The sequence below is a fragment of the Sesamum indicum genome, linkage group LG5 (assembly GCF_000512975.1).
Source record: "Sesamum indicum cultivar Zhongzhi No. 13 linkage group LG5, S_indicum_v1.0, whole genome shotgun sequence".
NCBI classification, from domain to species: Eukaryota; Viridiplantae; Streptophyta; class Magnoliopsida; order Lamiales; family Pedaliaceae; genus Sesamum; species Sesamum indicum.
This window is the reverse complement of record NC_026149.1, coordinates 2,436,544-2,448,898: the sequence shown is the minus strand read 5'-3', so window position 1 is coordinate 2,448,898 and position 12,355 is coordinate 2,436,544. Positions and strand designations below refer to the sequence as shown.

The 12,355-nt window shown below is 33.9% G+C and overlaps 1 protein-coding gene across 3 annotated transcripts; it reads left to right on the top strand.

Moving 5' to 3' along the window:
* On the top strand, positions 5,480-12,302 carry LOC105161698 (ABC transporter G family member 22). Of its 3 annotated transcripts, none has more exons than XM_020693775.1 (11): positions 5,480-5,627; positions 5,804-6,212; positions 8,622-8,695; positions 9,133-9,368; positions 9,461-9,616; positions 9,702-9,885; positions 10,087-10,395; positions 10,579-10,866; positions 11,056-11,340; positions 11,452-11,559; positions 11,746-12,302. In XM_020693775.1, exons 2-11 carry the CDS (start codon positions 5,807-5,809, stop codon positions 11,965-11,967), a joined length of 2,268 nt encoding a protein of 755 aa, XP_020549434.1. In that variant the 5' UTR covers positions 5,480-5,627; positions 5,804-5,806; the 3' UTR covers positions 11,968-12,302. The 3 variants fall into 3 exon arrangements, with proteins under 3 accessions (XP_020549434.1, XP_011077784.1, XP_020549435.1); XM_011079482.2 differs by having other exon boundaries at positions 8,625-8,695; positions 11,746-12,299; XM_020693776.1 differs by lacking the exon at positions 5,480-5,627 and adding an exon at positions 8,831-8,907 and having other exon boundaries at positions 6,143-6,212; positions 8,625-8,695.

Genomic DNA, 12,355 nt, shown 5'->3' with positions numbered 1-12,355 from the left:
ATTTTCCTTCACATGATGCCCTAATGCTCATGACATTCAACCTACCACACCTTTACATTTCATCTTATTCACTTTCTTCTTTTCTGGAGCGTGATAAAAATAATAGAATTAAATTTAAATTTTATTGCAAAAAATTTTGAGAAAGCAAGTTTGGTACCCGGTATTATATTTTTATATTATTTGATTGTATTAGCTCAAATTAAAATATTATTTCTCTTGCTTCTCCAAAATTGTTTGATTATATTTTTGCCCTTAACAAATGTTAAGTTACGGAATAGGAGTTATTGACAAGTGTCAAATTTTTTCTGTATCTTAGAATTTTGCATATGTTTTACGATAATACATTGACGCCCCTGATATTAGGTCAAATTACACAAGTACTTTCTATTTTTTGTTAAATTATAAATACACTATTATGGGTACAGTTAGGGAGCGCACCTGTAACACAGACACACCTTTTATGTGGCGATGAAATTTTACACGCATACCAACAAAAATACATTATACTAACACCTCATTAAAAAATACGCTTATAATTTTATCAATATATATATATATATATATATATATATATAGAATTAGACCTATGCCTTAGACTCTCCATCTTCTGTTTAATACATTTGTTCACCTTCCCGCGTAACCAAAAACAGAAGTTTCCAAACATTTTATCCATAAAAACGGCACTCACTAGTGAAGAATTCATCTTTCTGCTGAAAAGTAATTTATGAATTCTTTCTTTTTTTGGCAAGATTAGATATGTAATATATGGCTTTAAAACGTAGCTACCTATAACCTCACAGTTGTTATGCCATGAACTTACCATCGAATATTCTTAATTAATATATAGGGAAAATATCGCCCAATAGTTTACGATTTTTTTATTTTTGGTCTCATTAATTCATGAAATTTTTATTTTTGGTCCAATAACTTTTAAAAAGTAGTATTTTTAATTTTATGACACATTTATGTTAGATATTCTAATAGAAAATATTCCCTAGGGACTTTTGATCTCATTGGTACAAAATTCTCAGTTTTGATCCTATAATTTTGAAAAAATAGTACTTGTAGTCCCATGCAATTAACGATCATATGGCCTTTTTTATTAAATATCTAGTGAAAATGTATCATGAAACCAAAATTGTTATTTTATGAAAGATACAACACATGTAGAATAAATCATGAAATATAATTTTACTACAACTATATATAGGATTGATTACATTAATTTGCCATTCGAATAATGTTAATTTTTATACTATGTCGTTTAATATTCTTTTTATTTGATTAACTTACTACATCAGCTTTACGAAATTTGTATTTTGTCATATATAACAATTTTTCCACTGAATAAACATCACATGCAGTGTACATGTGATACTTAAAGGCAATATGTGATAATTTCACATGTGCATTGCATGTGATATTTTGCTAGAAAAATTGATATAAATTTCATAAAATTGAGATGATAAATTGATATAAAAAATTTAAATAATAAAATATAAAAATAAATATAATTTGAATGGCAAAATATAATATTCACTGCTAAAAATATATATATATATATATATATATATATAAAACAAAATACAATATATATATAAAACAAAGTACAATAAATGAGGGTTTGCAAGAAGAGCTTTTTATTTGATTGCCGGAATCCCTACCCTTATCATGTGGATGGATGACAATTCTGTGGACATAGTTCGGGTAATTAATGTACGACACTACCTCTCCTTTGTTGTTTGTACAAATGACAAATTCATTACCTTTTCATGTCTCTTCACTCTTATCATTCTCATCTCCATATATATCATATAATTAATCACACGCTATCAGACATTTTCTTCCTTTTTATTTTCTTTTGTCCTCCTCTTCCTATTATCCTTTTCCCTTATTTTTTTCATAATTAAAAGGAGAAAACGATACATTGAATTTAACTTTGAGAAAATGAAATACTGAGTTTTCTTTTTTTAGAGGAGGATCAAAGCTGATTATTGTAGTAGAAGTTAGTACACGTGTTTAGTTTAACATAATTTACCATCATGTGATATTGTAAATGAATAAGTTAACATATTTTAAAAAAAAATCAAATTACCTTAATATCTTTTTTAAAATAGAGCAATTCACTCTCCTGACGTGATTTGTGTAATTCACTTGCTTTTGATTATAAAATATATTTATAATATTATTTAAGATTGATGGATCTGATTTGATTTAAAATTTATATTTAAGAAAGAGGAATGGGGATGACGACGACAACTGTAAGAGAAGGGAAGGAAGCGGAAGGGGAAGGGGAGGTAGGTGGGGGGAAGGGCCTGAGAAGGAGTGGAAGGGGGGCGAGCGGCGAGGGGGGTGGGGGGACAGTGAGAGAGGGGGCTAGGGGCGACGGGAAGAGGGGTTGGGTTCAATGAGGAAAGGTGGCGTAGGGTGGTTTTGTGGTTTTTTTTAAAAAAACATTAAATTATTATAAATATTTATATTAGTGGAAAGAGATATTTATGGGAGCATATTACTATGTCTGGACATTGGACATTAATGAGGAAAAAAAATTAAGAAAAGAAGATTTTTTAATTCTAAATTATTGAACATTAAATATTAATAATAATAAAAGGAGATGATGATGATCCATAATGGCACTAAAAAATCAAAAGTGAAATCGCATAATTAATGAAGCAAAATGTCAATTTCAGGAGTGGTGGGGAGCAAGAATGTAAAGGCGCTAAATGATGCTGGTGATTATGGTGTAATCATCAGAGAATCGTGATTGTCGAAAACACGTGGATGCTGTAAAAAGCGGGTAACTGATTTCTGGTAACACGTGTGTGGACAACTGTGGGGATTGATTGGAGTTGTGTCCACCCACGAGTTCAGCCATTGGCTAACGTCCCCACACCGTCCCTGTCACGTGCTTTGGCCGGCACCGCCACTTTTCAGACTACAGGACACACACAGAAGAGAGAGAGCACTCCACCCCTATATTTACCCCTTTTTACAAATTTGGTCCTTCCATTTTACCAAAAGTAAGATATTTGCTTGATATTTAATAATTTTACACAAAATTAAATGCACAAGTAGAAATATATATATATATATATATATACTTTTAAATTCGAGCAATAGATGAGAATGTCCTAATCATAAAAGTATGAAACGTGACGTTGTGCAAATAATTGGGAATAAATATATACTTCACTCAACCTAGAAAAAGAGGGGTGGGGACTTTAACATTAGGGATAAATATATATTCCTCCTTTAAATTTTGGTGTAATTATATATATAAATTTTTTATAATTTAAAAAATTATATTTTTTATTTATTACGTTATTAAAAAAAAATTGAATGAGAATTAATATTTACATCCTCAATCAACTGATTACTGACTTATTGCATATCAAATAATTTTTTTTCTGATTTCTTTATTAAAACCAACAAATTCAATAACTAGCGAAAAATTTGTTTATTAGATAAAAATAAATTTTAAAATATGAAATATAAATTTTCAAATCAACAAAAAATTTATATATAATTATAGTCAAGCACGTAAAACTGCAATGCAGTTATCCTTAGCATTATTATAGGTGAGTGGAGAAGGAGTATGAGAGCAGGAACATGTCTTATCCAACCCACCAACAATGTCCTTTCTGGGACACATTTTGTACCACCATTATTTAACATTCATATTATATTTTAATTCTAATTCAAATCTCCCTTATTATTGATATATAATCTCTCCAATCAATCGCAACTGACAACTGGTCCGCTTGGATTATAGTCTTCATGTCTACATTGTCAAATGACCGTCCGACACTCCATTTTCCATGCTATTGACGGCTGGCATAGGGCCACTTCGATTGACTTATTACAAATTTATTGTAGGTCACACTATTTTTTTTTTTACTAAACTATTTTTATAATGATAAAGATATATATTCTTACATGCATTAACGTGTAAAGACGTATAAAAATAACTTGATCATAAAAAAATTATTTGATTTGCAATAAATCAATAATAAGTCAATTGAGGTGAATATGAATTTTTTATCCGAATTTTTTGTTAATATCATCAACTCGATGAATTTTAACTAAAGAAAAATTTATTTATAGACATTTTAAGTTATAAAAAATCTATGTATGATTTTGTAACAAATTTCGGGAAAAGGGATTATAATTATCCCTTAAACTTATGTACGTAATTTGTTATGAAGTTTTGTCTTTGCATGAGGCTGTCCGACAGTCAAAAAGAGGTTGCGCGGCAGAGCTTTGGTTTCTCGCATTGACTTCGCCAGCTCCATATAGTATTCATTGGCTACTGAAAAATTGGGCAACGGCGGATTAATACGGAAGTGACATGGCTACGATGTTACTCCAGCTTGTCAATCATATGATAAATATATTATATTTAAAATATAATTATTTAATTCAATCGAATTTAATTAAAATAATTTTTTTTTGAATTAATGGTACTTATACGAATCTAGCTAGACATATTATATTGTACGATAACTTACTTGAAAATTAAATTATGCACATCAATATAAAGGGATTCATTTCATTTAAAAAAAATTCTTCATATATAAGAATATATATATATATATAGAATTCAAAAAGAATGGTGAGCAGTGACAACAATAATGATGAAATAATAGATAAAAGTGAAGAAATTAGTAAGCTGAAAATCCATTGTCATTTGTAGCAAATTGCGACAGAAAACAAAAACGAGGACAACATGAACTACATACATAAACATATATTTCCACATCCTAAAAGGAAAAAAGAAGGAAAGAAAGCTAAAGGTGTAGGGTGTAGCTGAAGAGGAAAGATCCAAAACATGAGTGCCCTAGTAAAGAGGTAACCTAAGATGCAACAACGGCCTCAAATAATTGTCGAGAAGAAGGGTGATTGATGATCAGCAATCTTGCACGTCCACTGTCGCATTCCCACCATAATTTCGTAAGCCGGCATAAAAGCTGGCTAATAAGGTTAAACAACATTAATGTCCAAAGTCTCATTATAGAGACACCTATCCTAACTTAGTTCCTTGATTAGACTTATCAAAATTCCAGGTAAAAGGGAATGCCCATATGTTCCAACACGTGTATGGTTAGGATGCATGTTTCGACCAAATTAATTAATTAATGATGATGATCATGATATATAAATAAATATATACATCCATCATTCTTGTTCATTTGATTCATATAGAGACTAAGAGATTTTAATAAAAATAATATTATATAAATTTCAAATATTTACATAATTATTTATTTTTGAAATATTATTATCTGAAGATAGATGTTGCTCTTAATCACTCAGCCCGGGCCCACTCGGACCAACAGGTTGCGAACCCAACACTTGGTTTTTATCATAACTTTTAATTTATCGTATCTTTATATTTATGTCAAGTATTTTTCAAGAACTGTGGAGCGTGGAGTTCTAATTTCTTGGTGTTGTTAATTAATAATAAAAAAGTTGAGGGGTACTCGTGCAATTACTTTGTGTATACTTTCTCAGTTGGCTCCTTATAAAAGAAAGACCTGCACATTTATGGTTATAGTGTAATAATTTCTTTCAACTACTACTTGTCTTAAAACTTCTCAGTCCTTGAAATTTTTTGCCAAAAATAAGTGGTGAGTGGAAATGCGCTTCTCTCCTCTCCTTCTCTAATGTTATTATTACATAATTTCTAGTGTTGTCATTCGAACTAATCAAAGTCGCATGTTGTAACTGTAAAGTACAGTACCCTTTGCATACGCTTTTATATATATATATATATGATTCTTGTTAACGTACGTGGTGTTGGCAGAAAATGATGGATCAGAAGACCAACTCCACGACGAGTCTCATACGAACAAAGTCCGACCAACTGGTGGAGACAATGGCGGCTGCGCTGGCGGCGATGAAGTCCCCGTTGTCATCCGGCGATGCGGCTGCCAGCAGCGGCGGCCTGGAGAGCAGCGGCAATCTGTCCAGGATGTCCAGCCGGAGGCTGGCGGCGGCCTCCCCGGGGCGGAGCAGCGGCAGCGTCGGGAAGAACACTCACATCCGCAAGTCGAGAAGTGCTCAGATGAAATTCGACCTCGATGATTTGAACAGCGGCGCCGCCTTGAGCAGAGCTTCCAGCGCCAGCCTGGGCTTCTCCTTCTCCTTCACTGGATTCACCGTTCCGCCAGACGAGATCGCCGATTTGAAGCCATTCAGCGACGATGAAATCCGTAAGTTCTCTGATGTTCCGTTGCTTATATGTATATGTCTTTCTTCACTAATTATTAGTAGACTAAAGTATAATTCTGCGGAATGATATTATATATATTTCTTAAAAACTTGCAGATACCATATATATATATTAAATAGAACAAAAAATAAAATACAATTTGCAACAAAATTCTGGAGTCCTCCAAACAAAATATTCTCTCTTTCAAAGGGTAAGTGAATTATTTAAAACCAAAACAAACAACAAAATTACAAATTCTTCAATATATAACTTTTATTTAAAAAAATTATCAATAATATATATATATACACACCAAGTAATGAACTTAATTAAAGGGCGAAAGACAGATTGAATTTTCTATTACAAATCACATATTGCATCCATTTAATATATACACGTCATGTATATAATAATTATATTTTTTTATTATATTTAAAAATATATATATACATGATGTGCATAACAAAAAATATATTTGAAACAAAATACACGATTTTCTATTTCAAATATAATCCGAAGAAAAAGGGACGGAGAAAAGGTTTTTGGTGTGATTTTTCGGTGGGATGCATGCATTAATGAAAGGGGGTGGGAGGCGAGGCGAGGCGAGGACAGGGTCCAAAAAGACAAAGGATCGAGACATGCATGCATCTCTTTTTTAGTCTGTGCTAGAAATTAAAATGGATGAGAAGATGGGGCCCCAACCCAACTCCTCTTTTGCGTAAAAGTGCAACACTCTCTTCCTGACCAACTCTAAATTTCAACTCCAATCAATTTAGTTAAATCAGAATTAGTTATATCATAAATACAATATATCAATATAAACTTTAAAAAAAGTGATCAATCATATAATAAGTATATCATATTTATTATGTGATTGGTTCAATTTAACTAAATTTGATGCGTGTATGAATTTTTCCTACCCATCCAAATTAAATACCACAAAACCCAAACAACTCTTGCATGTCCCGTCATAATTAGTGGTCTCAACTTTCTTATAACACTTGTTGCCGTATCTTATATTATATTTGTTATATGTACGTATGCATAAAGTATGTTTTTGTAATACATATGTGACTGAGTGAATTTATATACGTGGTATGGATATATAATACAGAATATAATATTAATACTTAATACAAAACTTAAATTAGACGAGTTACTTTCTATTTTTCATGACCGTAGCATGGGAGAAAATAATATTTTGTGTGTGTATTGCCTGAACCGGCTTACTAACCGAATACTCTAATACGTTAAAAACAATTACTTTTATTTACATATATCGTACAAATTTGCAGTGTATTTGATTCTTTTGAAAGGTATTTTGTGGTTGCAGTCGCTATATTTCATGTTGTATGAATTTCACTCTTTTTTCCTTTTTTTCCCCCTTCCGCGTCCATCAGACACTAAAGTCTCTGTTTGACTCTAGGTTGTCGATTAACTAATAATAGGAAATTATAAAGATAAAAATAAACATATATGGGCATATCATACATAAGTGTTTCTGTAGACAAAAGGCAGTGTTCATTTATCCCACGTTGAATATTTATATGACAAATGTTTGGTAATAACCTAAAATCGAACAACTTTGGAGAAAGAAGGAGCGGATGAAGGGTGGAGATGGTATCCTGAGATGGAGTGGCGGGACACAGCTTCTCCACCGAATCTAATAATGTGAGTGAGAAGATGTCACACTCCCACAACTGTCACAGCTACTTGTCCTGATTTCGCCGTTACAATTGTAAGATTGAGGAAAAGGAGTTTGGTCTCAAGTGGGCCCCCTTGCGTTCTGCTATTGGCAGTCCCCTTCTCGAATCAGAAATAGTACATAAACATATAAGTGGACCATCATAGTTAGGACAGCAGAATTTATTTGTTAGTACTAAACATTATCTAATTAGAGACAGCATTCAGTTACATGTTACCTATCCTTTTTTAAGTTAGCCAAGTTGGTTTCAAATTATTACTGGCTAAAAATTCCTTTATATTCTAAAATAAGTTAAAGGTCATCGTGATTAAAAAAAATTTGAGTGAAACCCTCCTTTTATTGCAAATTAATGGAGTGCAAAATGGCCTGATTTTTATTTTTTTAGGATTTTATCCTCTTTTTATTTTTTAATTGGGTCGTATGCAAGTCCATGTAATTTCTTTGCTGCCAAATCAACGTCCTTTGACTGGAAAAAGACTAAAATGATCAGAATTATAATGTTACAAGATTAAATTGCGAAAATCAATTCATATAGGACAAAAAATATCACCATATATTAAAGAACTAAAATTATAATTTTTTCATTTAATATATATAATTATTGACGAATTTTTAATATGGTCATTTAATTTTTTGACTGTTAATATTATCTTGCATTACAGTGAAGTGAAATTCTGTGGTTATAACTTTTGCTTAATTCGTTAGCAGCTGAAGATCTTGAGGCAGGCAGGCAAAAGAAGAAACTTCACTCAGAGCCTACTCTGCCGATCTACCTCAAGGTAAATTACGCAAGTAGCAGACTACTTATGTTTCTTTCCTTCCAAAAAAAATGGTGTGAATTAAGACAGATGTCGAGCCCGTGCAACATACGATGATCGATCAATAATTGATTTCAATATCATGTATTTGGACAGGAAAAGGATGGAGTTATATCTAGCTAGAGATCAATGCAACTGATCAATTTGAACATGGCTATTATCAATTATGTCAGGTTACAGTCTTGTACAGAACTTCATTTTACATCGCTTGTGTACAAGACTTTCCTTAAACTACCCAAAAAACTACCAAGGAAACCTGCAGTAGGGTCTTAGTAGTCCTAGAGTAAGAAGTACAACAGAGGTTCCCGTATATATATGTATGTATAAAGAATTTATATATGCAACCTGTATTTCTTGTTATCACCCTGACGTACGAGGGTTTTTTCCTAAACATGCAGTTCACAGATGTTACATACAAGGTGGTTCTGAGAGGCATGACATCAACAGTGGAGAGAGACATTTTAAATGGAATTACAGGTTCTGTTGATCCGGGAGAAGTTCTAGCGCTGATGGGACCGTCAGGAAGCGGAAAGACTACATTACTGAGTATTCTTGGAGGGAGAGTAAGAGAACCAGCTCCTGGCGGCTCAATAACTTATAACGATCAACCATATTCAAAGTGCCTAAAGAGCAGGTAAAATATCATGAACTACTTCAATGGCACAAAAAATGTAGCATATATATTTCCTCAACATGACCAGATAAAATACATGAAACATTTGCCAGGATAGGATTCGTGACACAAGACGATGTTCTATTTCCTCACCTTACAGTGAAAGAAACGTTATCGTATGCTGCTCGTCTACGACTTCCAAGGACATTAACAAAAGAGGAAAAGGATCAAAGAGCCACAGATGTCATATGTGAGCTGGGATTAGAGAGGTAACTGGGTTCTCTCTTGGGCTATCCCGAGTTCAAGAATCACGAAATGTGTTGTCTTCATGAATGGCTGATTGTATTTTACCAGGTGCCAGGACACCATGATAGGTGGCTCATTTGTCAGAGGAGTTTCGGGTGGAGAGAGGAAGCGTGTATGTATCGGGAACGAGATAATAATCAATCCATCCCTCTTGTTCCTCGATGAGCCAACCTCTGGCCTGGATTCTACGACTGCTTTAAGGATAGTAGACACATTACATGAAATAGCTGAGGTATACATGTTCAACTTTGTTCTCAGTATTTGGATCGTCTAGGAACGTCGTGTCATATTGCTTCGAAGTCTTTCCGCACTAAGTAGATACGAGTCAGTCTAATCATAATTCAGAATAGATATATTGAAAAAGATGCACACTATACAGAATGATACAAATTTGTGAGTTACCTTGTGTTTAATTTGTCAAATATGATGGCAGGCTGGGAAAACGGTGATAACAACAATCCACCAGCCATCCAGCAGACTCTTCCTTAAGTTTGACAAGCTTATTCTTCTTGGCAAAGGGAGCCTGCTATACTATGGAAAGGCATCAGAAGCAATGGTCTACTTTTCATCGATAGGATGTTCCCCTCTTATTGCAATGAACCCTGCAGAATTCATGCTTGATCTCGCAAACGGAAATGTAACAGACATTTCTGTCCCATCAGAATTGGAGGACAAAGTGCAAATGGGGGACCCTGAAGCAGAAATAAAGAATGGAAAACCAGCTCCAGCAGTTGTGCATGAGGTAGAACATATTTTGGCACAGGAACACATAAGAAATTATAAATTATCCGGTTACTCGACATGTTTTTGAAAATTATCTTCATCGTTCTAACTATTTCAATAAACCAAAAAATAAAAAGAAGAAGATCGACTTTTGCTAAATGGGTAAGTTCCTTCAACGAGATATGTTACTCTTTTGATGCAGTATCTTGTGGAGACCTATGAGACACGGGTTGCTGAAATCGAGAAGAAGAAAATTATGAACCCGATACCTGTTGACGAAGAAATTAAGTCTAAGGTATGTTCTACCAAGAGAGAATGGGGAGCGAGCTGGTGTGAGCAATATTCCATACTGTTCCGGAGAGGACTTAAAGAACGGAGACATGACTATTTTAGCTGGTTGAGGATCACTCAAGTTCTTGCAACGGCAACTATTTTAGGATTGCTTTGGTGGCAATCTGGCAGTGATAACCCCAACGAACTGCAAGATCAGGTAAATACTTCCAAACCATTAACTGAATTACAAAATCTAGACCACTACTTTCCTCATCTAAAATGGAATACCAATAATTGAATTACCTAAACACTACAGTATTAGTAGAAATTTTAACCCCCAGACACCTCAAAGAAAGAGAATCATATTAACTAAATTTAATTCAAGTTAAGTGTACTTGTCTTGCAGGCAGGGTTACTGTTCTTCATTGCTGTTTTCTGGGGCTTTTTTCCAGTCTTCACAGCCATCTTTACATTCCCCCAAGAAAGAGCCATGCTGAGCAAGGAACGGGCAGCCGACATGTATAGATTAAGTGCATATTTTGTGGCAAGAACCACAAGCGATCTTCCGTTAGACCTAATATTACCAGTACTTTTTCTTCTAGTCGTTTACTTTATGGCAGGCTTAAGAATGAACGCTGGTTCCTTCTTCCTCACCATAGTGACAGTTTTCCTCTGCATTATAGCAGCTCAGGTGTGTCTTTCTCCATTTATGAGATCATCATAGTAGTGTAACTAAAGTCTTCATTGACTTTGAAATAAACTTACACCCCAAGATCTATTAAACATGTAAAACTGATGACAGGGTCTGGGGCTAGCTATTGGTGCTACACTGATGGATCTGAAGAAGGCGACAACTCTGGCCTCTGTCACAGTAATGACATTCATGTTAGCCGGGGGATACTTTGTGAAGGTAAGTGCAGAAACTTTATGGCAATTACTGTAACTTCTCACTGGTTCTAATCTTTAGCACCCATGTTATGTATAATAACACTTAAGAGAGGAAAAGGGCTTCTATACATATATCTAGACATTAATGATGGTAGAACGGTTTCTTAAAAGATAGATACTAATAATACAGGATTTTATGATTCTGCAGAATGTCCCTGTGTTCATATCATGGCTTCGCTATCTCTCATTTAACTACCACACCTACAAACTTCTCCTGAAAGTGCAGTACGAACACATAAGCCACTCAATCAATGGGGTCCGAATAGATAATGGTTACAAGGAAGTGGGAGTGTTAGCAACCATGGTCGTTGGCTACAGACTCCTCGCATACCTATCTTTACGAAGGATGAAGCTCCATCCAGGAGCTTAGATGTCCTGGAAGCCATTGAGAAACCAGCTTCTGATTTCATGGCCTTTTATGAGCTATACCTTGAAGCATATGAAGAGACCTTACCTCTAAGTGAGGTTGTAAGTTCAATATTTGACAAAAATCAGCACAGAGATTTCTCATGGAGTTCTCTAGGATATTTTTGCATGATTTGTTCAAAATCATGTTCCAGCAAGTTCTGAAAAGTTCAGGCAGCGAGCAGAACATCAAGTTTTTCCTAATAATTTCTTACGCTATATTAGTTCTTGGATGTAGTGCAAAAAATAGTAAGGAAATATGTTTTCCTCACTTAAATTACAGTACCTTGTTGATTCTGATGCTTTGACTTATCCTCGCCAAAATCCAAAATCGGCACTAAGATCTTTCTGGC